Source organism: Osmerus eperlanus, chromosome 5 (genome assembly GCF_963692335.1).
Source record: "Osmerus eperlanus chromosome 5, fOsmEpe2.1, whole genome shotgun sequence".
Lineage (NCBI taxonomy): Eukaryota > Metazoa > Chordata > Actinopteri > Osmeriformes > Osmeridae > Osmerus > Osmerus eperlanus.
The window spans coordinates 3058084-3084702 of NC_085022.1; the positions used below are offsets into that span (position 1 = coordinate 3058084).

The 26619-nt window shown below is 54.6% G+C and overlaps 1 protein-coding gene across 2 annotated transcripts; it reads left to right on the plus strand.

Annotated features, from left to right (window-relative positions):
• nup205 (nucleoporin 205) lies at positions 1-26406 on the plus strand. 2 transcript variants are annotated; one of them, XM_062461083.1, is made up of 41 exons: positions 1-134; positions 653-795; positions 927-1098; positions 1464-1608; positions 2020-2179; positions 2446-2674; positions 2977-3141; positions 3505-3680; positions 3813-3929; positions 5490-5627; positions 6503-6653; positions 7179-7384; positions 7505-7687; positions 9262-9312; positions 9486-9695; positions 10988-11225; positions 11451-11640; positions 12665-12785; positions 12975-13056; positions 13153-13317; positions 13553-13677; positions 15091-15205; positions 15577-15726; positions 16055-16129; positions 16324-16481; positions 16850-16930; positions 17148-17339; positions 17633-17840; positions 18037-18135; positions 18312-18460; positions 18872-19063; positions 19529-19650; positions 20564-20702; positions 21637-21763; positions 21921-22123; positions 22290-22416; positions 22545-22708; positions 24032-24161; positions 24412-24540; positions 25210-25286; positions 25486-26406. In XM_062461083.1, exons 1-41 carry the CDS (start codon positions 107-109, stop codon positions 25636-25638), a joined length of 5985 nt encoding a protein of 1994 aa, XP_062317067.1. In that variant the 5' UTR covers positions 1-106; the 3' UTR covers positions 25639-26406. The 2 variants fall into 2 exon arrangements, with proteins under 2 accessions (XP_062317067.1, XP_062317068.1); XM_062461084.1 differs by having other exon boundaries at positions 18315-18460.
• The last annotated feature ends 213 nt before the right edge of the window (positions 26407-26619 follow it).

Genomic DNA, 26619 nt, shown 5'->3' on the forward strand with positions numbered 1-26619 from the left:
ACAACCAAAAAGCAGTCGTGACCCAAATATATTTTTAAGAATATAATTTTGCTCCGGCTCTCATAGGGGTCCATCGAACCAGGATCTCCCAAAGATTGAGTTTATCATGGCGGTCCAGATGGCGGTAAATTCAGGTGTGGACTCAATTTTGTTCTATTTTGTTCTGTGAAACTTGTAGAAGGTTGTCTGGACTCATTTGTTAAACAATTCCTAACACTTTTGTTCGCAATATTCAACTACTTTTACCCGAGCTAGCTATCTTATCATACAAGATCACATGGCGCCGAGGCTGTCATATTCATTGAATGGCTAGGTTGCTTGCTAGCAAAATTAACCTGAGTGAAACAACTTCAGTGATCAGACCAAAACAATCACCACTTTGTAAAATGATACTTGCACACATGCTCAGCAAACACATCTTTGATGTTTCAGTTGAGGTTCTATTCCAATATTTTAAGACTAATACATCTTAGCTAACAAGCCATCGCGAATGTGATGGTAAGTTAGATGGTTTATACAATGCCTTATAATTTGTGTCTACGGCTGTTTCTAAACGTAGCTAGTGGGTGAATAAAGCAAAGCCGAACATCTCGTTCGTACATTTTGGTAACCAGAACCGTGTTGTTGTGTGTACGCCGGCATGCCCGTTCAGGAGCCAGTCTGTGGGGCCCGCTGAAGGAGCTATGGGAGACCGTGGAGGGAGCGGTGTGGAGGCGGCAGCCGGAGAGCGTGCACCTCCTGGACTTACAACTGAAGAAACACAAACCCCATTTCCTCTCACTCTTCAAGAACCCGGTGAGACGTTGACGCACACTGAAGGCATTTGTTTTTAAATGTGTTGTATTCTATCATAAAATATTGGCATTACTGGCTAACTCCTCCTCTCTGTCTGTCTGTCTGTCTCTCTCCATCTCTCCTCTCCCCAGCCAAAAAGTGCGGAGCAGAGGGAGAAGGTGAGGAAGGCCAGCACGGAGGGCATCTCCATCCAGGGCCAGCAGGGATCACGGCTGCTGCCAGAACAGCTCCTGACCGAGGCCTTCATCCTCAGCGACCTGTTCGACATCGGAGAGCTGGCTGCTCTAGAACTGCTGCTGGCAGGTAACGGACGTCACCTGGGACACCCCGGTGACTCACCTGTCTAGTGTAGGCTGAGGCTTCACCACAGGGGGCCTGGGTTCGAATCCAGGCCATGTCCCCCCCAAATGTTGTTTGGACAGCCCTTTTTACAAGCAGAGTTACAGGGGGCTTCACCTATGCCTGGAGTACCTGTCTCTACTGTCTCTGTGCCAATAAGGCAGAAATATCCCCCCCCTTCCCAATCCACCCTCAAAACAGGAAATATTAGCTTAGAATGAATGAATGAATGAACAAGCTACGCCCTAAATGACTAAAATGTAAAATGATATGTGTCGCTGGAGGCAGTAGCCAGTCTGGACCTGGCTGACCCTTGACCCCTCTCTCAGGTGAGCACCAGCAGCCGTACTTCCCCGGTGTGACCCGGGGCCTGGTGGCTGTGCTGCTCTACTGGGACGGCAAGCTGTGTGTGGCCAACTCCCTCCGGTCCCTCATCCAATCACGCCACGGCAAGACCTTCACCCTGGAGCTGAGGTAGGATGGAAACGGACGTCTCCCAGAATGCTCTCCTCTCGTCGTGGCCAGGGGAGCGGTCTGGTCTGCATGCTGTTTTGATTCAATATTGGGGTTGTGGGGAGCCCTGTTAGCCATATACCATGTAGGCTGAGACTTTACCGCAGTGGACTGGGTTTGAATCCGCCCTGGGCCTTGTGCTGCATGTCAGGTGGCTCTGTTTCCCTGCCTTCCCATCACACTTCACTTAAAAACTGTCCAAAAAAGCATGCAAAATGCCCAAAACACATCTAAAGTAATTTGTCGGGTTCTTTGGGGAAGAAACCCATGTGAGGAAAGGGAGAACTGTGTTGTCCAAACTCCCCACAGAGTCTTCACTCCCTGGTGTCTGCTGTGTGTTGACCTGCCCTCTGGTCCTTCTGTCCCCCTCAGTGCAGAGCTGGTGACCATCACCACCAGGTTCACCGACGAGCTGATGAGCCAGGGCCTGGCCAGGCGCATCCTGGTGCTGGTGTCTGAGATCAGCGTCACCCGGGAGTTTGAGCGCCTGCAGAAGGAGAGAGGCCTGGGGAACGAGAAACACAGGAAGGAGGTGAGGTGGAGGGGGGTTTGGGGGGGGGGGTGAGGAAGGGAGAAGGGCAGGGAGGATGTAAGGGGGGGACTGAGGGAGGAGGTGAGGAAGGGAGGAGGTGAGGGGAGGTTAGTGAGGACGGCAGGAATCGGCACAAAATTGTAGCCAACACAGGCGTAACAAGTAACTTGTTGGTTCCAATTTTGTGCTTATTAATGTGAAGACGATCTAAAATGAAGTTACGCAAGCCTCGGTGTCTGCTTACAGTTTCATTCTCTGTTCTCCAGGTCTCTGACCTCATCCGAGAGTGCCGACAGGCCCTGGCCGACTCCCTGTTCTCCTGGACTTGCCAATCACCTTTAAGTAAAGACGACACCCTGGCCCTGATTGGCCACCTGGAGACGGTGACTGCAGAAGCCGACGGCTCATTGGACAGCGTGAACCTGGCCCTGGTCATGGGTCTGCTCTACTGTTTAGACGTCAGCTTCCTAGAACCGGGGAACGAGGATAGAGAAGGTGAGGAAAGGGGACTCACTGAAATACAGATGACTTGACACCTGCCACTCGACATGATTAGCCCCAGTGTTTCCATAGATCACCCATCACCCTGCATCTCCTTCACCCTCGCCAACACGGGCCAATCAGGAAGTGGGAGTTGACGGTCCAGCCGTGTGTCTAACCCCCTTCCTGTGTGTGTCAGACCTGCTGCAGGCCCTGTCCCTGCTGAGTCTAACCCCCTCCCCTTCCTGTGTGTGTCAGACCTGCTGCAGGCCCTGCCCCTGCTGAGTCTAACCCCCTCCCCTCCCTGTGTGTGTCAGACCTGCTGCAGGCCCTGCCCCTGCTGACTGAGAAACATTACGTGTCGGCCGTCCACGCCCGGCTGGTGGAGGGCCAGCCCTGGAAGGTTCCGGGGCTGCAGGCGGTGTGCCGGCTGGCCTGGGCCCTGGCCCTCAGAGCCCTCTCCCAGCTACCACAGGGCGCCGGTAAGACTTCCGCCGCCAGGCCGTGCCGGGGGCTCACCGGGGAGCGGGTAGAGCCCGGGTTCGATTCCTGCCCGGGCTGTTTCCTGCGTGTCGTCTCTCTCTCTCTCTCTCTCTCTCTCTCTCTCTCTCTCTCTCTCTCTCTCTCTCTCTCTCTCTCTCTCTCTCTCTCTCTCTCTCTCTCCTTTCGACTTCTATCTTTCTCACACGGTCACTATCTAAAATCAAGCAGAAAATTACTCAATGAATACTTTGTTACTTATGTTTTAATGGGAATATTCTTCTGTAGATGTAAATGCACGAGTGTAGAAAAGTCTCTGATCTTATCACGGGTGTTTGTGTGTGCCTGCGTGTGTGTGTGCGCAGCCCTGGTGGAGTTCACGGAGGCGGACGAGGCCCTGAGCGACCAGGCGCTGCTCGGCGGCGTATTCCTGTTCATGACAGAGGGCATGCTGGGATGCGAGGGCTTCTCCCAGGAGGAGTTCTACACACGGAGGCTCCACTCGCTCATCACAGACTTCCTGGCCCTCATGCCCATGAAGGTAGACGGCCTTGGGTGACGTGGGTCGTGATAATCTGTGTGTGTGTGAGGGGGATAGGGAGAGTAGCTCGTTTAAAATTGTCAGTAGCTTGTTATTTTTTTTAAAATAAGTTTGGTTTTGATCTTGTCGCAGGTGAAGCAGCTGCGTAACCGTGCCGACGAGGATGCTCGTCTGATCCACATGTCTCTCCAGGTGGGCAGCGAGCCTCCATCCTCCCTACGCAAAGACCTGGACCACCTGATGAACCTGGTCAGCCCTCACACACACGCACATGCACGCACACACACACACTGTACCTCCTGTCTCTCTAACCTGTGTCTCTGTCCTGTATCTGACCTGCGTCTCTGTCCTGTATCTGACCTGCGTCTCTGTCCTGTATCTGACCTGCGTCTCTGTCCTGTATCTGACCTGCGTCTCTGTCCTGTATTTGACCTGCGTCTCTGTCCTGTATCTGACCTGCGTCTCTGTCCTGTATCTGACCTGCGTCTCTGTCCTGTATCTGACCTGTCTCTCTGTCCTGTATCTGACCTGTCTCTCTGTCCTGTATCTGACCTGTCTCTCTGTCCTGTATCTGAGCTGCCTCTCTGTCCTGTATCTGACCTGTCTCTCTGTCCTGTATCTGAGCTGTCTCTCTGTCCTGTATCTGACCTGCGTCTCTGTCCTGTATCTGACCTGCGTCTCTGTCCTGTATCTGACCTGCGTCTCTGTCCTGTATCTGACCTGTCTCTCTGTCCTGTATCTGAGCTGTCTCTCTGTCCTGTATCTGACCTGCGTCTCTGTCCTGTATCTGACCTGCGTCTCTGTCCTGTATCTGACCTGTCTCTCTGTCCTGTATCTGACCTGTCTCTCTGTCCTGTATCTGACCTGTCTCTGTCCTGTATCTGACCTGTCTCTCTGTCCTGTATCTGACCTGTCTCTCTGTCCTGTATCTGACCTGCGTCTCTGTCCTGTATCTGACCTGTCTCTCTGTCCTGTATCTGAGCTGTCTCTCTGTCCTGTATCTGACCTGCGTCTCTGTCCTGTATCTGACCTGCGTCTCTGTCCTGTATCTGACCTGCGTCTCTGTCCTGTATCTGACCTGTCTCTCTGTCCTGTATCTGAGCTGTCTCTCTGTCCTGTATCTGACCTGCGTCTCTGTCCTGTATCTGACCTGTCTCTCTGTCCTGTATCTGAGCTGTCTCTCTGTCCTGTATCTGACCTGCCTCTCTGTCCTGTATCTGACCTGCGTCTCTGTCCTGTATCTGAACTGCGTCTCTGTCCTGTATCTGACCTGTCTCTCTGTCCTGTATCTGACCTGTCTCTCTGTCCTGTATCTGAGCTGTCTCTCTGTCCTGTATCTGAGCTGTCTCTCTGTCCTGTATCTGAGCTGTCTCTCTGTCTTGTATCTGAGCTGTCTCTGTCCTGTATCTGACCTGCGTCTCTGTCCTGTATCTGACCTGCGTCTCTGTCCTGTATCTGACCTGTCTCTCTGTCCTGTATCTGAGCTGTCTCTCTGTCCTGTATCTGACCTGCGTCTCTGTCCTGTATCTGACCTGTCTCTCTGTCCTGTATCTGAGCTGTCTCTCTGTCCTGTATCTGACCTGCGTCTCTGTCCTGTATCTGACCTGTCTCTCTGTCCTGTATCTGACCTGCGTCTCTGTCCTGTATCTGACCTGCATCTCTGTCCTGTATCTGACCTGTCTCTCTGTCCTGTATCTGAGCTGTCTCTCTGTCCTGTATCTGACCTGTCTCTCTGTCCTGTATCTGACCTGTCTCTCTGTCCTGTATCTGACCTGTCTGTCCTGTCTCTCTATCCCATCCCGTGGTCAGATAGGAGAGTTCTACGGTAAAGACCCGTTTGGCCTGGAGCTGGCTCTGGAGTTCTGGAACCCCACAGAATCCCTCCAGCACACCAGCATGCAGGGCTCCTACCTGGGCATGGCCATGCAGAGACCCCCCCACAAGCAGGTAGGAGACCAGACACACCTGCCAGGCAGGGGCAGGCCTGGGGGGACCAGACACACCTGCCAGGCAGGGGCAGGCCTGGGGAGACCAGACACACCTGCCATGCAGGGGCAGGCCTGGGGAGACCAGACACACCTGCCATGCAGGGGCAGGCCTGGGGGGACCAGACACACCTGCCAGGCAGGGGCAGGCCTGGGGAGACCAGACACACCTGCCAGGCAGGGGCAGGCCTGGGGAGACCAGACACACCTGCCAGGCAGGGGCAGGCCTGGGGAGACCAGACACACCTGCCAGGCAGGGGCAGGCCTGGGGGGACCAGACACACCTGCCAGGCAGGGGCAGGCCTGGGGGGACCAGACACACCTGCCAGGCAGGGGCAGGCCTGGGGGGACCAGACACACCTGCCAGGCAGGGGCAGGCCTGGGGAGACCAGACACACCTGCCAGGCAGGGGCAGGCCTGGGGAGACCAGACACACCTGCCAGGCAGGGGCAGGCCTGGGGGGACCAGACACACCTGCCAGGCAGGGGCAGGCCTGGGGGGACCAGACACACCTGCCAGGCAGGGGCAGGCCTGGGGGGACCAGACACACCTGCCAGGCAGGGGCAGGCCTGGGGAGACCAGACACACCTGCCAGGCAGGGGCAGGCCTGGGGAGACCAGACACACCTGCCATGCAGGGGCAGGCCTGGGGGGACCAGACACACCTGTGTCCAGGGTTAGGCCTCTACATGGATACATACTGTTGCTGTCATGACGCTTGTAACCATAGAGACGCAGTCAAGTGCTCCAGCACTGAACTGTAGCTGTGTTAACCTGCCATCCATGACAATAACGGATAAGTAACTTGTGTGTGTCTTGCGTCTCGTGTGTGTTTAAGGTGGTGCTGTCTAAGTTTGTGCGTCAGATGGGCGACCTGCTTCCTGCGACGCTGTACCTGCCGTACCTGTGCATGCTGAGGGGGCTGGCTAACGGGGCCCAGTGTTCTCACTACTGCTTCAGCCTGCTGAAGACCAACGGAGCGCCGCACGGTAACACACACACACAAGATACACACACACACACAGCATGCACACACACACACACACAGTGTGCACTCACACACAGCATGCACACACACACACACACACACACACACAGTGTGCACTCACACACACACACAGTGTGCACTCACACACAGCATGCGCACACACACACACACACACAGTGTGCACTCACACACAACATGCGCGCGCACACACACACACACAGCATGCACACACACACACAGAATGCACTCACACACACACACACACAGCATGCACAAACACACACAGCATGTGTTTACATTTACATTACATTTAGTCATTTAGCAGACGCTCTTATCCAGAGCGACTTACAGTAAGTACAGGGACATTCCCCCGAGGCAAGTAGGGTGAAGTGCCTTGCCCAAGGACACAACGTCATTTGACACGGCCAGGAATCGAACCAGCGACCTTCTGATTACTATCCCGATTCTCTAACGGCTCAGCCACCTGACTCCCTACACTGTTTATGTGTGTTGCTTGCGTCCGCAGGAGAGAACATGCAGGGCGTGGCGGGCAGCCCTGTGTCCTGGGAGCACTTCTTCCACTCCCTCATGCTGTACCACGAGAGCCTCCGCCGAGACCTGCCCAGCGCCGACGCCACGCAGTACCGCCCGCCGCCACTGAGGGGCATCACCCAGAGAGAGATGGACGGCCTCACTGCCTTCCTGCAGCTCCTGGCCAACATCATCACCTGGGTGAGGGGGGGGGGGAGCAGGGGGGGGGGGGGGGTCGGTTTCATGTTATGATTTGTGTGTGTTGATGAATGGTCAGGCTTGTTTTAACTGTGTGTGCGTGCCCGCCTGTGTGTGTTGCAGAGTGAGAACGCGCGCCTGGCCCTGTGTGAGCACCCCCAGTGGACGCCGGTGGTAGTGATGCTGGGCCTGCTGCAGTGCAGCGTCCCTCCCGTCCTCAAGGCCCACCTGCTGCGCTGCCTCGCCGCCTTCGCCAAGTCGCCCGAGATCGCTGCCTCGCTGTGGCAGTCGCTCGAGTACACACAGGTACCGTACCTTAGCCAGCCCAGGTACCGTACCTTAGCCAGCCCAGGTACCGTACCTTAGCCAGCCCAGGTACCGTACCTTAGCCAGCCCAGGTACCGTACCTTAGCCAGCCCAGGTACCGTACCTTAGCCAGCCCAGGTACCGTACCTTAGCCAGCCCAGGTACCGTACCTTAGCCAGCCCAGGTACCGTACCTTAGCCAGCCCAGGTACCGTACCTTAGCTAACCCAGGTACCGTACCTTAGCCAGCCCAGGTACCGTACCTTAGCTAACCCAGGTACCGTACCTTAGCTAACCCAGGTACCGTACCTTAGCTAACCCAGGTACCGTACCTTAGCTAACACAGGTACCGTACCTTAGCTAACCCAGGTACCGTACCTTAGCTAACCCAGGTACCGTACCTTAGCCAGCCCAGGTACCGTACCTTAGCTAACCCAGGTACCGTACCTTAGCTAACCCAGGTACCGTACCTTAGCTAACCCAGGTACCGTACCTTAGCTAACCCAGGTACCGTACCTTAGCTAACCCAGGTACCGTACCTTAGCTAACCCAGGTACCGTACCTTAGCCAGCCCAGGTACCGTACCTTAGCTAACCCAGGTACCGTACCTTAGCTAACCCAGGTACCGTACCTTAGCTAACCCAGGTACCGTACCTTAGCTAACCCAGGTACCGTACCTTAGCTAACCCAGGTACCGTACCTTAGCCAGCCCAGGTACCGTACCTTAGCTAACCCAGGTACCGTACCTTAGCTAACCCAGGTACCGTACCTTAGCTAACCCAGGTACCGTACCTTAGCCAGCCCAGGTACCGTACCTTAGCTAACCCAGGTACCGTACCTTAGCTAACCCAGGTACCGTACCTTAGCTAACCCAGGTACCGTACCTTAGCCAGCCCAGGTACCGTACCTTAGCTAACCCAGGTACCGTACCTTAGCTAACCCAGGTACCGTACCTTAGCTAACCCAGGTACCGTACCTTAGCTAACCCAGGTACCGTACCTTAGCTAACCCAGGTACCGTACCTTAGCCAGCCCAGGTACCGTACCTTAGCTAACCCAGGTACCGTACCTTAGCTAACCCAGGTACCGTACCTTAGCTAACCCAGGTACCGTACCTTAGCTAACCCAGGTACCGTACCTTAGCTAACCCAGGTACCGTACCTTAGCTAACCCAGGTACCGTACCTTAGCTAACCCAGGTACCGTACCTTGGCTAACCCATGTACCGTACCTTGGCTAACCCATGTACCGTACCTTAGCTAACCCAGGTACCGTACCTTAGCTAACCCAGGTACCGTACCTTGGCTAACCCATGTACCGTACCTTGGCTAACCCAGGTACCGTACCTTGGCTAACCCATGTACCGTACCTTGGCTAACCCATGTACCGTACCTTGGCTAACCCATGTACCGCAGCAGCTTCTGACAGTGCTCCCAGCCTGCCTGGGAGGGTTAGGTGCTACCAGCCTGTCTGGGAGGGTTAGGTGCTACCAGCCTGTCTGGGAGGGTTAGGTGCTACCAGCCTGTCTGGGAGGGTTGGGTTTAACTCAGTTAAGAACGTTCTGGTCTCTCCTCCAGATCCTCCAGACTGTTCGAGCTCCAGGACAAAGACAGGCCGCTGGAATTGAGGTGTGTTTTTAGTTTTTGTGTATTTGGTGCGTGTGTGTCTGTTTGTTGTGTGTGTTTAGTTTTTTGTTGGTGTTTGGGGTGTGTGTGTGTTTGGTGTGTGTGTAAACCAAACCCTTGGCCTTATCCTCCCTCGTGTGTGAGTTCGCTGACCCCTGCACCCGGCCCTCCCCCAGGTGGAGCTGAACGAGATCGAGTCGAGCTGTGAAGAGTACCCTCTGACCCGGGCCTTCTGCCAGCTCATCAGTTCATTGGTGGAGAGCGCCCTGCCCGTCAACCTGGGGGCGGGGTTCCGCGCCCCAGGGTTCCAGCCGTACCTGACGTTCCTGAGAGAGGCCGTGTTCCTGCCCTTCCCCACCCGTGCCTACCGCCGCCCCGCTGAGAAGGTCCACCTCGCTTCAGCTCTCTCTCTAGCTCTCTGTCTCTCGCTCTGTCTGTCTCTCTCTCTTTAGCCCTCTCGCTCAACCTGTCTCCCTCGCTCGCTCTCTCTCTCTCTTTGGCTTTCTTTACCTTTCACTTTTTTCTCTCTCTCCTGACTTGTTGGAAAATGTGCATCCTGCCCTAAAGAAACTACAGATCTCTCACTGTCCTCATTCTCTGTACCCCCCCTCTCTCTCACTGTCCTCATTCTCTGTACCCCCCCTCTCTCTCACTGTCCTCATTCTCTGTACCCCCCCTCTCTCTCACTGTCCTCATTCTCTGTACCCCCCCTCTCTCTCACTGTCCTCATTCTCTGTACCCCCCCTCTCTCTCACTGTCCTCATTCTCTGTACCCCCCCTCTCTCTCACTGTCCTCATTCTCTGTACCCCCCCTCTCTCTCACTGTCCTCATTCTCTGTACCCCCCCTCTCTCTCACTGTCCTCATTCTCTGTACCCCCCCTCTCTCTCACTGTCCTCATTCTCTGTACCTCCCCTCTCTCTCACTGTCCTCATTCTCTGTACCCCCCCTCTCTCTCACTGTCCTCATTCTCTGTACCCCCCCTCTCTCTCACTGTCCTCATTCTCTGTACCCCCCCTCTCTCTCACTGTCCTCATTCTCTGTACCCCCCCTCTCTCTCACTGTCCTCATTCTCTGTACCCCCCCTCTCTCTCACTGTCCTCATTCTCTGTACCCCCCCTCTCTCTCACTGTCCTCATTCTCTGTACCCCCCCTCTCTCTCACTGTCCTCATTCTCTGTACCCCCCCTCTCTCTCACTGTCCTCATTCTCTGTACCCCCCCTCTCTCACTGTCCTCATTCTCTGTACCCCCCCTCTCTCTCACTGTCCTCATTCTCTGTACCCCCCCTCTCTCTCACTGTCCTCATTCTCTGTACCCCCCCTCTCTCTCACTGTCCTCATTCTCTGTACCCCCCCTCTCTCTCACTGTCCTCATTCTCTGTACCCCCCCTCTCTCTCACTGTCCTCATTCTCTGTACCCCCCCTCTCTCTCACTGTCCTCATTCTCTGTACCCCCCCTCTCTCTCACTGTCCTCATTCTCTGTACCCCCCCTCTCTCTCACTGTCCTCATTCTCTGTACCCCCCCTCTCTCTCACTGTCCTCATTCTCTGTACCCCCCCTCTCTCTCACTGTCCTCATTCTCTGTACCCCCCCTCTCTCTCACTGTCCTCATTCTCTGTACCCCCCCTCTCTCTCACTGTCCTCATTCTCTGTACCCCCCCTCTCTTCCGCCCCCCAGTGGGAGGTAGTGGAGGCGGTTCTGGAGGTGTTCCACAAGCTCCTGCGGGACTACGAGCCACAGGCGTCGGACTTCGTCCAGGAGACGGTGGAGCTGCAGGGGGAGCAGGTGGCGGCTCACAAGCCCCCCGGACACACGCTGCTGTTCCACCTGCTCAACGACTCCCCCACCCTGGCCCTCTGCCTTAGCCTGCTGGGGGAGGGGACACGCCTGCTCGACACCTACGCCCCCTTCCCTGGTAGGGCAGCGAGCATGCGGTCTCTCTGACTCACGCACACACACACACACTGTCTCACTCACACACACTGTCTCACACACACACACTCTGTCTCACGCACACACACACACACTGTCTCTCTCTCACTCACTCACTCACTCACTCACTCACTCACACACCCACCTTCCTCCCCACCCCCCTCCCACGTGTCCAACGCCCCCCTCCCCCCTGTGTGTCCCTCCCCAGGTAAGGCCCACCTGGAGGCGGCTGTGCTGCACTGCCTGGCCCTGCTGGAGCTAGCCCTGCACAAGCAGCTGCTGTTCATGGAGCTCCTGCGGGAGAGCCAGGCCTCGCTGCTCGTCTGCCCACTGGAGGAGCTGCTGCAGGGGGTCAGCGCCCAGAGCCGCAAGGCCGACCACATCGTCAACATCGCCAGGTACGCAGCTGCATTATTATTATTAGGATTATCCTCATTATTATCAATCATCATCACATTATTATCATTATCACACAGATAATTGTCACACACATGCATCAGAGGAATGGACAATGTAGGTAATACCCAGTGTGGATGGTTACACTTAACAGTAGGGGTGGAACGGTCACGGTTCGGTTCATACCGCGGTTCAGACATCACGGTTCTGTACGAGTTCGGTACAACGGAGGGAAAAGCAAAACAAACCAGGTTCCTCTAAGAGTGAATACGGGCGCATTGAAGATGACATGTAAATTCTGATTGCGTCAGTGATTTTTGGGGTTGGTTAAGCAATGTAGGGAGGAGAAGTTGGACAGTGTTTTTTTTTTTTTTTGTCTCGTTCCAGTGATTGGCACACCTGGGAAATGGCGTCGGATATTTGTAGTCATTTAGCACACGCCAGATGCGTTATATGGGTTAGCATGTTAGATGTATTTCCACTCACATACCCCACAACTGCTGAACAACGCAGACACACAGTGCTTGTCTTATCCACCACTCTCTCGCCTGTACTACTGTAACTGAATGGGAAACCAAAGTTTTCCCAAACTTGCGATCTTAAAGAGGCTGGCGGGTCCTCTATCTCTCGTGGGTCGCCACCACTCGCCATACTCGTCCTTAGTGCTGCTAGTTATCTCTGACTCACGGCGGCGCCAATCGGAGCTTCAGAGCTAAAGCGGGGCAACAGATTAGGTGTCCCTAAAGAACACAAGTATCTAACAGTAGATCCGCATCACATTCATTAATTTGCATGCAAGTTGTATTTATTTTTAGACCGTGTATTCTCCGTGGAATTTCATGCACCGAACCGTGACGCCCGTTTCGGTTCAATACGAATACATGTACTGTTCCACCCCTACTTAACAGTGCTATTAGATGAGATTAACTGCTAATCTGAGTCATCACTAGTCAAAAACTGCTCCCCCCAAAAAACGTATTGAGGCTTCATTGTACTCATTCCCCTGGTGCTGTTTGTCCCTGGCAGGTACCTGTACCACGGCAACACCAACCCAGAAGCAGCGTACCAGAGCGCCAAGATCCTGCGACACATCTCCCGCTACCCCAACATCCAGGCCCGGCTGGTGGGGGACTTCACCCACGACCAGGTAGGACCAGGAGGAGATGGGGGCTGGGGACACCCCTGGAGGAGAGGGGGGCTGGGGACACCCCTGGAGGAGAGGGGGGCTGGGGACACCCCTGGAGGAGAGGGGGGCTGGGGACACCCCTGGAGGAGAGGGGGGCTGGGGACCCCTGGGGGAAGCAGGGGGGTGATGCTGTGGTGTGTGTTCCTCCAGGCGGTGAGTGAGAAGCTGATGGCTGGCTTTGTGGAGTGTCTGGACAACGAGGGAGCCGAGGAGGGCATCGAGAAGGGAGAAGGTGAGCTTTCTGATCTGACACACACACACACACACAGTTTCTGGTTCCTCTCCAGTGTTACATCTCTCATCTCAGATGTCTCCATACCTCCCCCAGACTCGGACCCTGAGAAGAAGGTTGCTAGGCTCCGCCATGAGACCCAGAGCCACATCCTGAACCTGCTCATCACCTCCCTGGAGCTGAAGAGCCCCAACCTGGCGCTCTACCTGCTAGGCTACCAGGTCAAGAAGCCAGCCTCCTCCACCAACCTTCAGGACCCTGGTCAGACCCTCATACACACACACACACACACTCACATGGTCAGCCCCTCATACACACACACACACACACACACACACACATATGGACAGCCCCTCACACAAACAGACACACACAGAGATATACACATGGTTAGACACACACACACACATTCACAGGCACATAAAATCACGTTTCCAGATGCCTTAAAGCTGTACTGTAAGGGTGTGTGTGTGTGTGTGTGTGTGTGTGTGTGCAGGAGTGCTGGGCTGTCCACGCAGCTGTCTACACGCCATCCTCAGTCTTCTCCAGAGAGGAAGTGAGAAACGCTCTGGTCCTGTCCTCACCTCTCAGGCCCCGCACCTAGCGGAGCTCTGCTACCAGGTACACACACGCTCTGCTACCAGGTACACACACACTCTGCTACCAGGTACACACACACTCTGCTACCAGGTACACACTCTGCTACCAGGTACACACACTCTGCTACCAGGTACACACGCTCTGCTACCAGGTACACACACACTCTGCTACCAGGTACACACACACTCTGCTACCAGGTACACACACTCTGCTACCAGGTACACACGCTCTGCTACCAGGTACACACGCTCTGCTACCAGGTACACACGCTCTGCTACCAGGTACACACGCTCTGCTACCAGGTACACACGCTCTGCTACCAGGTACACACGCTCTGCTACCAGGTACACACACGCTCTGCTACCAGGTACACACACGCTCTGCTACCAGGTACACACACACTCTGCTACCAGGTACACACACTCTGCTACCAGGTACACACGCTCTGCTACCAGGTACACACACTCTGCTACCAGGTACACGCTCTGCTACCAGGTACACACGCTCTGCTACCAGGTACACACACTCTGCTACCAGGTACACACGCTCTGCTACCAGGTACACACACTCTGCTACCAGGTACACACACTCTGCTACCAGGTACACACGCTCTGCTACCAGGTACACACACGCTCTGCTACCAGGTACACACACTGCTACCAGGTACACACGCTCTGCTACCAGGTACACACACGCTCTGCTACCAGGTACACACACACTCTGCTACCAGGTACACACGCTCTGCTACCAGGTACACACGCTCTGCTACCAGGTACACACATTCTGCTACCAGGTACACACACTCTGCTACCAGGTACACACGCTCTGCTACCAGGTACACACGCTCTGCTACCAGGTACACACGCTCTGCTACCAGGTACACACACGCTCTGCTACCAGGTACACACACGCTCTGCTACCAGGTACACACGCTCTGCTACCAGGTACACACGCTCTGCTACCAGGTACACACACGCTCTGCTACCAGGTACACACGCTCTACTACCAGGTACACACACACTCTGCTACCAGGTACACACACGCTCTGCTACCAGGTACACACACGCTCTGCTACCAGGTACACACGCACTCTGCTACCAGGTACACACGCTCTGCTACCAGGTACACACACGCTCTGCTACCAGGTACACACGCTCTGCTACCAGGTACACACACTCTGCTACCAGGTACACACGCTCTGCTACCAGGTACACACACGCTCTGCTACCAGGTACACACACGCTCTGCTACCAGGTACACACACACTCTGCTACCAGGTACACACACATTCTGCTACCAGGTACACACACACTCTGCTACCAGGTACACACACACTCTGCTACCAGGTACACACACACGGCGAAACACATGCTGACACGCGTGCCATTTCATGCACCTGTGCTTATGACTGTGTGTGTGTGTGTGTGTGTGCAGGTGATCTACCAGCTGTGTGCTTGCTCCGACACTTCTGGTCCCACCATGCGTTACCTGAGGACCAGCCAGGACTTCCTGTTCTCCCACCTGCAGCACCTCCCGTTCATCCTGCCAGGTCTCTCTCCTTCCACCTCTCTCTCTCTCTCCTTCCACCTCTCGCTCTCCCCCCTTCCACCTCTCGCTCTCTCTCCCATTCCAACTCTCTCTCTCTCCTTCCACCTCTCTCTCTCTCTCCTTCCACCTCTAGCTCTCTCTCTCCTTCCACCTCTCTCTCTCCTTCCACCTCTCGCTCTCTCCCCTTCCACCTCTCGCTCTCTCTCCTTCCACCTCTCTCTCTCTCTCCTTCCACCTCCTTCTCCCATTCCAACTCTCTCGCTTTCCCTCTACCCTTCCAACTCTCTCCCTCTCCCCTTCCAACTCTCTCTCTCCCTCTTCCCTTCCAACTCACTCACTCTCACTCTCTCTCTCTCTCTCTCTCTGCCCCAGGTGACCAGATCGCTAGCCTGTCCCAGATGTCCTGGCTGATGAAGACAGCTGCCATCGAGCTCAGAGTGACATCACTGAACCGTCAGCGCTCACACACCCAGCGCCTGGTCAACCTGCTGCTGGACGACCAGCCGCACACGCAGCACGGAGGTAACACACACACACACACAGGTAACACACACACAGGTAACACACACACACACAGGTAACACACACACACACAGGTAACACGCACACACAGGTGTAACACACACACACAGGTAACACACAGCTAACACACACACACACACACAGGTAACACACACACACACAGGTAACACACACACACACAGGTAACACACACACACACATAGGTAACACACACACACACACGCAGGTAACACCTACACACACACACAAACACACACACACACACAGGTAACACACACACAATCAGCACAGAGCTAACACACACCTTCTGACTGGTATGTTTCTGTAGCTGATGGGGAGATGGGCATGGAGGAGGAGACCAGATCAGTCAGTGGTTTCCTGCACTTTGACACCGTGTGTAAAGGTCAGTAGCACACCTGCATGCGCGCACACTTGCTCACACACACTCACTCACACACTCACTCTGTCACACAAACACACACACGCCTTTCACTCCTGGACTCATGTTGACTGTCGAATATCTCCAAGCCTCGGAGGAAGCTTGCTTACTGTGTCGACTGTGTTGTCACATCCTGCTGTTGTGTGACATCATCACAGTGCGCCGGAAGCTGCTGAGTGTGCTGGACGCCATCGACTTCAGCCAGGACGCCCCTGAGCTGCTTCAGCTGGACTTCTTCGAGCGCGCTCAGATCGAGCAGGTCATCGCCAACTGTGAGCACGTCAACGAGCACGGACACGCCGTCTGCAACGTCAAGGTGGGACCAGAGCCTGCCTGACCTCTGACCTCCTGCCTGACATCTCACCTCCTCCTGACCCCTGAGCTCCCTCCTCTTGACCTCTGACCTCCTGCCTGATCTCTGACCTACTGCCTGATCTCATGACCTCCCTCCTTCTAACCTCCCTCCTCCCCTCTCCCAACTTCTGACCTCCACGGGGGCCCGGGTTCGATTCCAGCCCGGGCCTCTTCCTGCATGTCCTCCCCTCTCCCTGGCTCTGTACACTGTCTCTATCCCAGTAAAGCAGCAATGCCAAACATATATCCTCAAAAAATGTAAGCGTCATGGACGTTATTGGTTAGTCTGATTGACATGTGATCAGCGTGTCACTCTGGTCGTCTCCACAGCTTCTCCATCGCGTGCTGGTTGCCGAGGTCAACGCCCTCCAGGGAATGGCCGCTATTGGCCAGCGCCCCCTGCTGATGGAGGTTGGTGCATAACTCTAATCCTAGATCAGCACCCGTTTGAAGGAACTACTTTAGCGATCTAGCTAACAGCGTCTCAGAATGCATCCTGCCTTGAGCGATTTGGAAGATTTGAACCCGTAACCTCTTTGATCTGCAGTGAAATGCTCTAACCACTAAGTTCCACCCTCACCTATTTCCTGCCACGTTTGTGTCCCACCCCCCCCCACCCCCCGGACAGGAAGTGAACTCCATCCTGCAGCAGGTGGTGGAGCGCAACCGCGTGCGGCGGAGCCTGAGCGCTAAGCGGCAGGCGCTGCAGTCGTGGCGCAGCCTGGTGGAGACGCTGCTGACCGCCTGCCCTGCAGACCTGGTGCCCGCTGAGGACCGCCAGCTCATCATCAGAGACCTGCTGCTGGACCTGCACGACAAGGTGGGGGGAGGGAGGGAGGGAGGGGGGGGGGAGAGGGGGAGAGGGGGGGAGAGAGGGGGGAGAGAGGGGGGAGGGAGGGGGGGAGGGGGAGGGGGGGGAGAGGAGGGGAGGGAGAGCTTGTTTGTCCTGAAATGCCTGCTGAACTAAAGACCGTCATCTTCTGTACGTGACTGTATAATCATTTGTGACTTCCTGTGAGCTGTAGTTGTGTGTCTAATAAATGTGTGTGCTGCAGTAACGGGACTGCAACAGGAACTGTGTAACAGAGTAAGTCCCGCCCACCTTTTCTCCAGGTCCTATCAGAAGACGCCGCCGGGGAGCTGATGCCCATCGTTGCCGGGGCCGTCTTCACCCTGACAGCCCACCTCAGCCAATCGGTGCTGTCTGAGCAGCAGCAGGGGGCGGGGCTGGAGGGCGGGTCTTCGTCGGGATTCGCCTCCATCGCCAACTCTGCCCTCCACCTCATCCTGCGGAAGCTGCTCAGCTTTATACTCTGTACTGGTGAGGTGGACATGCACACACATACACACACATTCATACATAAGGGGAATGCAGGTCCCTAGTCCCTAATCAGAAGACAGCCATGAGACTTCAGCGCCCTTCTATGAGCCTGGCACGTGAAGCCTACAGTTACTGTATTAACTGGTGCACACACACACTGTTTGAATATTAATGTTTGTGTGTGTGTGTGCACCAGGTGGAGGTTTCCAGCGTCTGCGTGCTCACCTGTACGGCTCCCTGCTCTACTACCTCCAGATCGCCCAGAAACCAGAGGAGCCAGACACACTACAGACAGGTACACACACACACACACGCCGCTGACCCCGGACGACCTAGACTTTGTCTGTGTGTGTTTGTGTGTGTATTGATATGTGTGTGCGTGTGTGTGTATTGATATATATGTGGGCGTGTGTGTATTGATATATATGTGTGTGTGTGTATTGATATATATGTGTGTGTGCGTGCGTGCAGCAGGCAGCTCCATGTGGGAGCGTCTCACCGCTCCGGAGGACGGCTTCTCCAAGCTGCAGAGGGAGAACCTGGCCATCGTCCACAGCTACGGCACCACGCTCATGGAGGTGGTGTGTCGAGACGCCTGCGATGGCCACGAGATCGGCAGGGTAGGGAACACACACAGTACACACACGGTACACACACACCAGCATACATGCACACACACATACGCACGCATACACACACACCTTACTAGAGAGAATCTTTGTCTTCTGAACGGATTGTGCTTGTAATCATCACTGTCTTTCCTGTTGACTTACTAAACGACTGTGTGTATGTGAATGCATGTTGTGTATGGATGTGTGTGTGTGTGTGTGTTTATGGATGGATGTGTGTGTGTGTGTTTATGGATGTGTGTGTGTTTATGGATGTGTGTGTGTTTATGGATGTGTGTGTGTGTGTGTGTTTATGGATGTGTGTGTGTTTATGGATGTGTGTGTGTGTTTATGGATGTGTGTGTGTTTATGGATGTGTGTGTGTGTGTGTGTTTATGGATGTGTGTGTGTGTGTGTGTCCAGATGCTGGCTCTGGCTGTGCTGGACCGCGTGCTGTCTGTTGAGCGTCAGGGAGACTGGCTGGTGTTCCTGTGTAACAGCGGTTACCTGCGGGTGCTGGTGGAGAGCCTTCGCCATGACGACCACGCCCTGCAGACCCTGCTGTGCCCCCAGCCCCCCCTGCTCAAGCCCCTCTACATCTACGAGAGCAAGATGGTGAGGACACACGCACACACACACTCTTTCACACACACTCACACACACACTCTGCTAGTGTGATGTGACCAGTAACAGACTAGGGTAACCTGGTGTGGTGTGACCAGTAGCGTGTGTGTGGTTCCCAGGGTAACCAGGTGTGGTGTGACCAGTAGCGTGTGTGTGGTTCCCAGGGTAACCAGGTGTGGTGTGACCAGTAGCGTGTGTGTGGTTCCCAGGGTAACCAGGTGTGGTGTGACCAGTAGCGTGTGTGTGGTTCCCAGGGTAACCAGGTGTGGTGTGACCAGTAGCGTGTGTGTGGTTCCCAGGGTAACCAGGTGTGGTGTGACCAGTAGTGTGTGTTTGTGGTTCCCAGGGTAACCAGGTGTGATGTGACCAGTAGTGTGTGTGGTTCACAGGGTAACCAGGTGTGATGTGACCAGTAGCGTGTGATGTGACCAGTAGCGTGTGTTCCCTGTGTGTCAGGCTGTGCTGATGCGGGTGGCCAGGACCGGCCCCGGGGCGGTGGAGCTGCTGCGCTGTGGCCTGGTCACCCAACTCATGGAGTGTCAGGTGTTCGACATGGTGCCTGACAGCGACACCCACAGGTGAGGAGGTGGGGGGGGTCTCCAGGGTGTAGTCCAGGCTGGTATCTAACCTGCTGTGTCTCCAGGGTGTAGTCCAGGCTGGTATCTAACCTGCTGTGTCTCCAGGGTGTAGTCCAGGCTGGTATCTAACCTGCTGTGTCTCCAGGGTGTAGTCCAGGCTGGTATCTAACCTGCTGTGTCTCCAGGGTGTAGTCCAGGCTGGTATCTAACCTGCTGTGTCTCCAGGGTGTAGTCCAGGCTGGTATCTAACCTGCTGTGTCTCCAGGGTGTAGTCCAGGCTGGTATCTAACCTGCTGTGTCTCCAGGGTGTAGTCCAGGCTGGTATCTAACCTGCTGTGTCTCCAGGGTGTAGTCCAGGCTGGTATTTAACCTGCTGTGTCTCCAGGGTGTAGTCCAGGCTGGTATCTAACCTGCTGTGTCTCCAGGGTGTAGTCCAGGCTGGTATCTAACCTGCTGTGTCTCCAGGGTGTAGTCCAGGCTGGTATCTAACCTGCTGTGTCTCCAGGGTGTAGTCCAGGCTGGTATCTAACCTGCTGTGTGTCTCCAGGGTGTAGTCCAGGCTGGTATCTAACCTGCTGTGTCTCCAGGGTGTAGTCCAGGCTGGTATCTAACCTGCTGTGTGTCTCCAGGGTGTAGTCCAGGCTGGTATCTAACCTGCTGTGTCTCCAGGGTGTAGTCCAGGCTGGTATCTAACCTGCTGTGTCTCCAGGGTGTAGTCCAGGCTGGTATCTAACCTGCTGTGTCTCCAGGGTGTAGTCCAGGCTGGTATCTAACCTGCTGTGTCTCCAGGGTGTAGTCCAGGCTGGTATCTAACCTGCTGTGTGTCTCCAGGGTGTAGTCCAGGCTGGTATCTAACCTGCTGTGTCTCCAGGGTGTAGTCCAGGCTGGTATCTAACCTGCTGTGTGTCTCCAGGATGTTTGTCCAGAGGGACTCGTCAGGGTTCATCCCCAGCCCTGCTCACCGCTACAGACAGATCCTGCTGCCGGCACTCAGGTTGTTCCAGGTCATCCTCACCTCCACCACCACCCACCACCAGCAGGGGGCAGCACAGGTACGGCCACAGCAGTTCACCCAGAGGGGGTTTATTTAGAGACGGGGTTAGAGGGATAGGACATGTATGGGAGAGAGGGATAGGACATGTATGGGAGAGAGGGATAGGACATGTATGGGAGAGAGGGATAGGACATGTATGGGAGAGAGGGGAGGACATGTATGGGAGAGAGGGATAGGACATGTATGGGAGAGAGGGATAGGACATGTATGGGAGAGAGGGATAGGACATGTATGGGAGAGAGGGATAGGACATGTATGGGAGAGAGGGATAGGACATGTATGGGAGAGAGGGGAGGACATGTATGGGAGAGAGGGATAGGACATGTATGGGAGAGAGGGATAGGACATGTATGGGAGAGAGGGATAGGACATGTATGGGAGAGAGGGATAGGACATGTATGGGAGAGAGGGATAGGACATGTATGGGAGAGAGGGGAGGACATGTATGGGAGAGAGGGGAGGACATGTATGGGAGAGAGGGATAGGACATGTATGGGAGAGAGGGATAGGACATGTATGGGAGAGAGGGATAGGACATGTATGGGAGAGAGGGATAGGACATGTATGGGAGAGAGGGGAGGACATGTATGGGAGAGAGGGATAGGACATGTATGGGAGAGAGGGATAGGACATGTATGGGAGAGAGGGATAGGACATGTATGGGAGAGAGGGATAGGACATGTATGGGAGAGAGGGATAGGACATGTATGGGAGAGAGGGATAGGACATGTATGGGAGAGAGGGATAGGACATGTATGGGAGAGAGGGATAGGACATGTATGGGAGAGAGGGGAGGACATGTATGGGAGAGAGGGATAGGACATGTATGGGAGAGAGGGGAGGACATGCAGGAAATGTTTCTGTGTTTCTTTTACAATATATACATTTTCACATAACGCATACATTCTAAATTGGTGTGTGTGTGTGTGCAGGTGCTCCAGTGGATGATAGTGCACGCTGACACCATCCAGTCCCTGTTGAGGTGTCAGCGTCTCAGCATGGGGACTCTGCAGGAGCTGGCTCTGCTCACAGGCATCATCAGCAAGACGGCCCTGCCCGGTACGCACACACACGCGCACGCACGCACACACACCTGCTGCACACCTGCCCCCTCACACACACACACACACTCTCACCCCAGACAGGGGTGTGTCGTGGTGCTCAGTAGAAGCACACAGCGAGAGGGCAGCAGTGACAGAGTGTTGTCCTGGTGCAGGGGTGCTGGAGGTGGGTGGGGAGGGCAACAACGCGGCCCTCCTGGAGGCCCAGGGCCACGTGGGCCGGTTCCAGCGGCAGAGCCTGGCCCTGCTGGCCCGCCTGGCTGGCAGCGAGAGGGAGCAGCTGCTGAAGCAGGCGGAGACCGGCGCCCCCGGAGACCCCGCCGAGCGCCGCGAGGATATGGAGGTTGCCATGCAACAGGTCAGAGACGGGGAGGGTGGGGTGGTGGGCGGACTGGAGAGAAGGAGGGAGGGAGGGTGGAGGGGAAATGAGCTGGAGGACGGGAGGGATGGAGGGATCCCAGAGGAAGGGCAGGGGTCAGGTTTAGCAGGAGAGGTGTTGATAACGTGTGTGTGTGTGTGAGCAGGTGTGCGCTAACATCATGGAGTACTGTCAGGCTCTGCTGCTGCAGAGTTCAGCTCAGGCCCAGTACAGCATCTGTCTATTCAGCCCCTCTGTCAGTGAGACCAGCAGCAGAGACCCAGCCCGGCCAGGTCTGTACACACACACACACATTCATACACTCTCACACACACACTGACTCTCTCACACACACACACACACTCAGACGTTATCCACACCCGTCCTGCTAACCCTGACCCCAACCCCCCCGCCCCCCCAGACCTGGTGCTGGCCCCGCCCCTCTCCAGGGTGCCCCCCCTGGGCCTGGTCATGTTCCTGCTGAGGAACAGCGCTGCAGACTTCTTCTGCTACCAGCAGAGCCACAGACAGAACCTGGCCAAGCTGACCAGCCTGGAACAGCTGCCCCCAGAGGAGCTGAAGGAGGTACACACACACCTGCTCTCTCTCTCACACACACACACACACACCTGCTCTCTCTCTCACACACACACACACACACCTGCTCTCTCTCTCACACACACACACACCTGCTCTCTCTCACATACACACATACCCCTGCTCATACACACATACCAAGGGGTGGGCGGTATACCGGTATGAACGTGAATACCGGTATTACGTTGTGCCATCATATGGATTTTGCCATATCATGGATATCACGATATATTAATAAATGTATTCAGAAAACTGTTTCTGTTTGGTATAAAATATAAGCCAAGTGATACAGCCTAAGTGGGCGAGTTCAAATTTGTATCTTTCACAAAAAACGCATTGTGCCAGCCGACGAAAGTAAACAAACAAGCTAGCGCAACTCCAGAGGAAGCAAACATTAATATGAGTAAACCGCTTTTGTTGGCAAGTGTAAGCTAGCGTTAATGACGTCTGAAAATAACGCCAGTGGGGTTGATTTGCCGGACGAAGAAGAATTGGTAAAAAAGGGAGCCTCTTCTGTCGTTTGGAAGTGGTTTGGTTTCAACTTACGACATCGACCAACAAACAGTAGCCTACTCTGTAAGTTGTGTTGTCGAATTGTGCTAAAAGGTGCCAAAGGTGGAAACACTAGCAATCTTTTTCACCACCTGAAAGCCGTGCATGTGCGCGAATATGAACAATCTACCAGAATGCGTTGACAAATCCAATGCCAGGTTGGTTAGAATTGTGAAATGTTTATTGTAGGCCAACAGAATCGAGTATTCAGCCATGTAATAATAATTGTTTATAGCTAACTCACTACAAATATTTCACAGTTATTTCACAGTTTTCTTGCGATCCCGTAAACGTAGGCTACTGTTGAACGCGTAGGCTACTGAGAAGTCGCTCTTCCGTGACAATTAATCACTGCAACATTTGGAAAATTCAACTCATGCGACACACCGGCGTTACCCAATACAAATCCGTCCGAGTGCGGTAGATTAGCTGCTGCAGTGCAGATTGAATTGTCATGACATTTTAAGAATAACTAATATATCGTGATATATACCGTTACCGTCAGTTCTTACGAATTATCCACCCAGTCCTACACATAGCCCTGCTCACACACACACACACCTGCTCCCTCACATACACACACACCTGCTCACACACACACCTGCTCTCTCACATACACACACACCTGCTTACACACACACACACCTGCTCTCTCACACACAGCCTGGGCCTAGCCATCTCCAACCTCATTCACTTCTTAAAAATTACACTGTGTGTGTGTGTGTGTGTGTGTGTGTGTGTGTGTGTGTGTGTGTCCAGCTGTGCCAGGCGCTGGTGGCAGGGTCTGGAGGGCTGGAGAAGATCTCTTCGGTCCAGAGGAGTCTCCTGGCCAAGCGCAGGCTGGTCCAGCTCATCAACAACAGAGCCAAGCTGCTCGCTCTCTGTTCCTGTATCCTCCACCCTCCACACACACTGGAGCCAGACTAGACCAGACTAGGCCAGGCCAGACTAGGACAGGCCAGACTAGGACAGGCCAAATTAGTCTAGATTAGTCTTCAACAGGCATAACTGTTGACTGGGAGATGAAGGACAGGACGGAATGTGTTACAACACGTTGGTACAGCCAGCTGTGGTGGTACAGAAATGTTCATGTATGTCTAGAGTCTGTGGCGATGAGACCTTGACCCAGCCCCTCCCAGACGTGATTGAAACCTGTCTGTTTGTGCTGTGGCGCCACCTGGAGTATTACCTGCTGTACTGCACCCCAACAGACCCCAAGGACTCCCTCCTGCCAGGGGGCGCCCCCTACAGATCACGGCTGGCTGACGGTAAGTTTACACCCCTCCACATCAGCCCCTCTCAACCCTGGTCCTGGGGGACCCCCTGCCCTGCATGTTCTAGATGTTTCCCTGCTACAACACACCTGATTCAGATGAACGGGTCGATATCAGTCTTCTGCTAAACAAGATAACGACCTGTGGTCGTAACACGCCCCCTGTGGTCGTAACACGCCCCCCTGTGGTCGTAACACGCCCCCTGTGGTCGTAACACGCCCCTTGTGGTCGTAACACGGCCCCCTGTGGTTGTAACACGCCCCCTGTGGTTGTAACACGCCCCCTGTGGTCGTAACACGCCCCCTGTGGTCGTAACACGTCCCTTGTCGTTGTAACACGCCCCCCTGTGGTCGTAACACGCCCCCCTGTGGTAGTAACACGTCCCTTGTCGTTGTAACACGCCCCCCTGTGGTCGTAACACGCCCCCCTGTGGTCGTAACACGCCCCCTGTGGTCGTAACACGCCCCCTGTGGTTGTAACACGCCCCTTGTGGTTGTAACATGCCTCCTGTGGTCGTAACATGCCTCCTGTGCTCGTAACACGCCCCCTGTGGTCGTAACACGGCCCCCTGTGGTTGTAACACGCCCCCTGTGGTCGTAACACGCCCCCTGTGGTCGTAACACGGGCCCCTGTGGTCGTAACACGCCCCCCTGTACCCTGCAGACTCGTTCGGTGGCCTGGGAGGGGGTGAGGGCCGTGGCCTCGGCCTGTCCAGGATCAGCCAGCAGGACCTGGAGCAGGTGAGAACATCCTCCTAGACTGTCTGTGAGAGAGAGGGTGTGTGTGTGAGTGTCTCTGTGAGAGTGTAATTGAGCGTGCGTGTGAGTCTTTGAGAGTTCATTTGTGTGTGTGTGTGTGTCTGTGAGAGGGTGTGTGTGAGTCTGTGATGGTGTGTGTGTCCTCAGTAACCCTCCCCCCTCCTCCTCCTCCCGTGAGCAGCTGCAGAGTGACCTAGCGGCAGGCTTCAGCGAGACTCTGCAGAGGAAGCTGCTGGAGGTGGAGAGTGCGTACAGCCAGGTCCGCTCTCGCTACACCTTCATCCAGGCCCTCATCCGCAGGATCCGGGGGCTGCTGCGCCAGCCCAAGAGATGAGACACGCACACACAGCAAACAGTACACACTCTCTCACACACACACACACACAGCAAACAGTACACACTCTCTCACACACACACACACACAGCAAACAGTACACACTCTCTCACACACACACACACACAGCAAACAGTACACACTCTCTCACACACACACACACACACACAGCAAACAGTACACACTCTCTCACACACACACACACACAGCAAACAGTACACACTCTCTCACACACACACACACACAGCAAACAGTACACACTCTCTCACACACACACACACACAGCAAACAGTACACACTCTCTCACACACACACACACAGCAAACAGTACACACTCTCTCACACACACACACACAGCAAACAGTACACACTCTCTCACACGCAAACACTGACCATAGCACACTCCTAATGAACTGTGTCCACTGAGAGACATTCTGTCTCCTGGAGGGCTTCACAGCTGCTCCACAGCCAGGCCTTGTCTGTCTGTCTGTCTGCTACCCAGGATGTGGTGTGTCCTGTCTGTGTGTGTGTGTGTGTGTGAGGGGGGACGGGGGGGGCTGTGCTGTGGTCGTCACTCACAAGTCCAGGAGTGTTTCTCTACATGGAAACATTTTTCTTTTCGTGGAGAGCTGTACCTTACGCCAGGCTTTTCTAGAGAAAAGGACTTTGATGTATTTGTGATATTTTACAAAAAGATGGGGGTTTGATTATTGCTTATTCAAGTTTGTTTTTTTTAATGGTGAAAAATAAAGTAATTTTCTAATGTGAGATGTTCTTGTCATTATGCTCTGTGAATCATAGTAAGATGAACAAAGTTTGTTAAAGGTAAAACCGTGCGTGCGTTGAAGTAACCTTTTCCCCCCAATAATGTACAATCAACTGGAACAAGTCAAAGTTAACAAGTCATATCAAGAGAATCACATAATATTAATCTCACTTTATTTTCTTAGAAGGTACACTATACGACAGTAAAGTGTGTCA

Excerpts from the sequence above, each read along its gene's own strand:
- nup205 (XM_062461083.1), top strand. The coding sequence starts at position 107 with ATGGCGGTCCAGATGGCGGTAAATTCAG. Across the intron at positions 13,057-13,152 it reads GGGCATCGAGAAGGGAGAAG|ACTCGGACCCTGAGAAGAAG; the intron begins GTGAGCTTTCTG and ends TACCTCCCCCAG. Across the intron at positions 24,541-25,209 it reads CAGATCACGGCTGGCTGACG|ACTCGTTCGGTGGCCTGGGA; the intron begins GTAAGTTTACAC and ends TGTACCCTGCAG.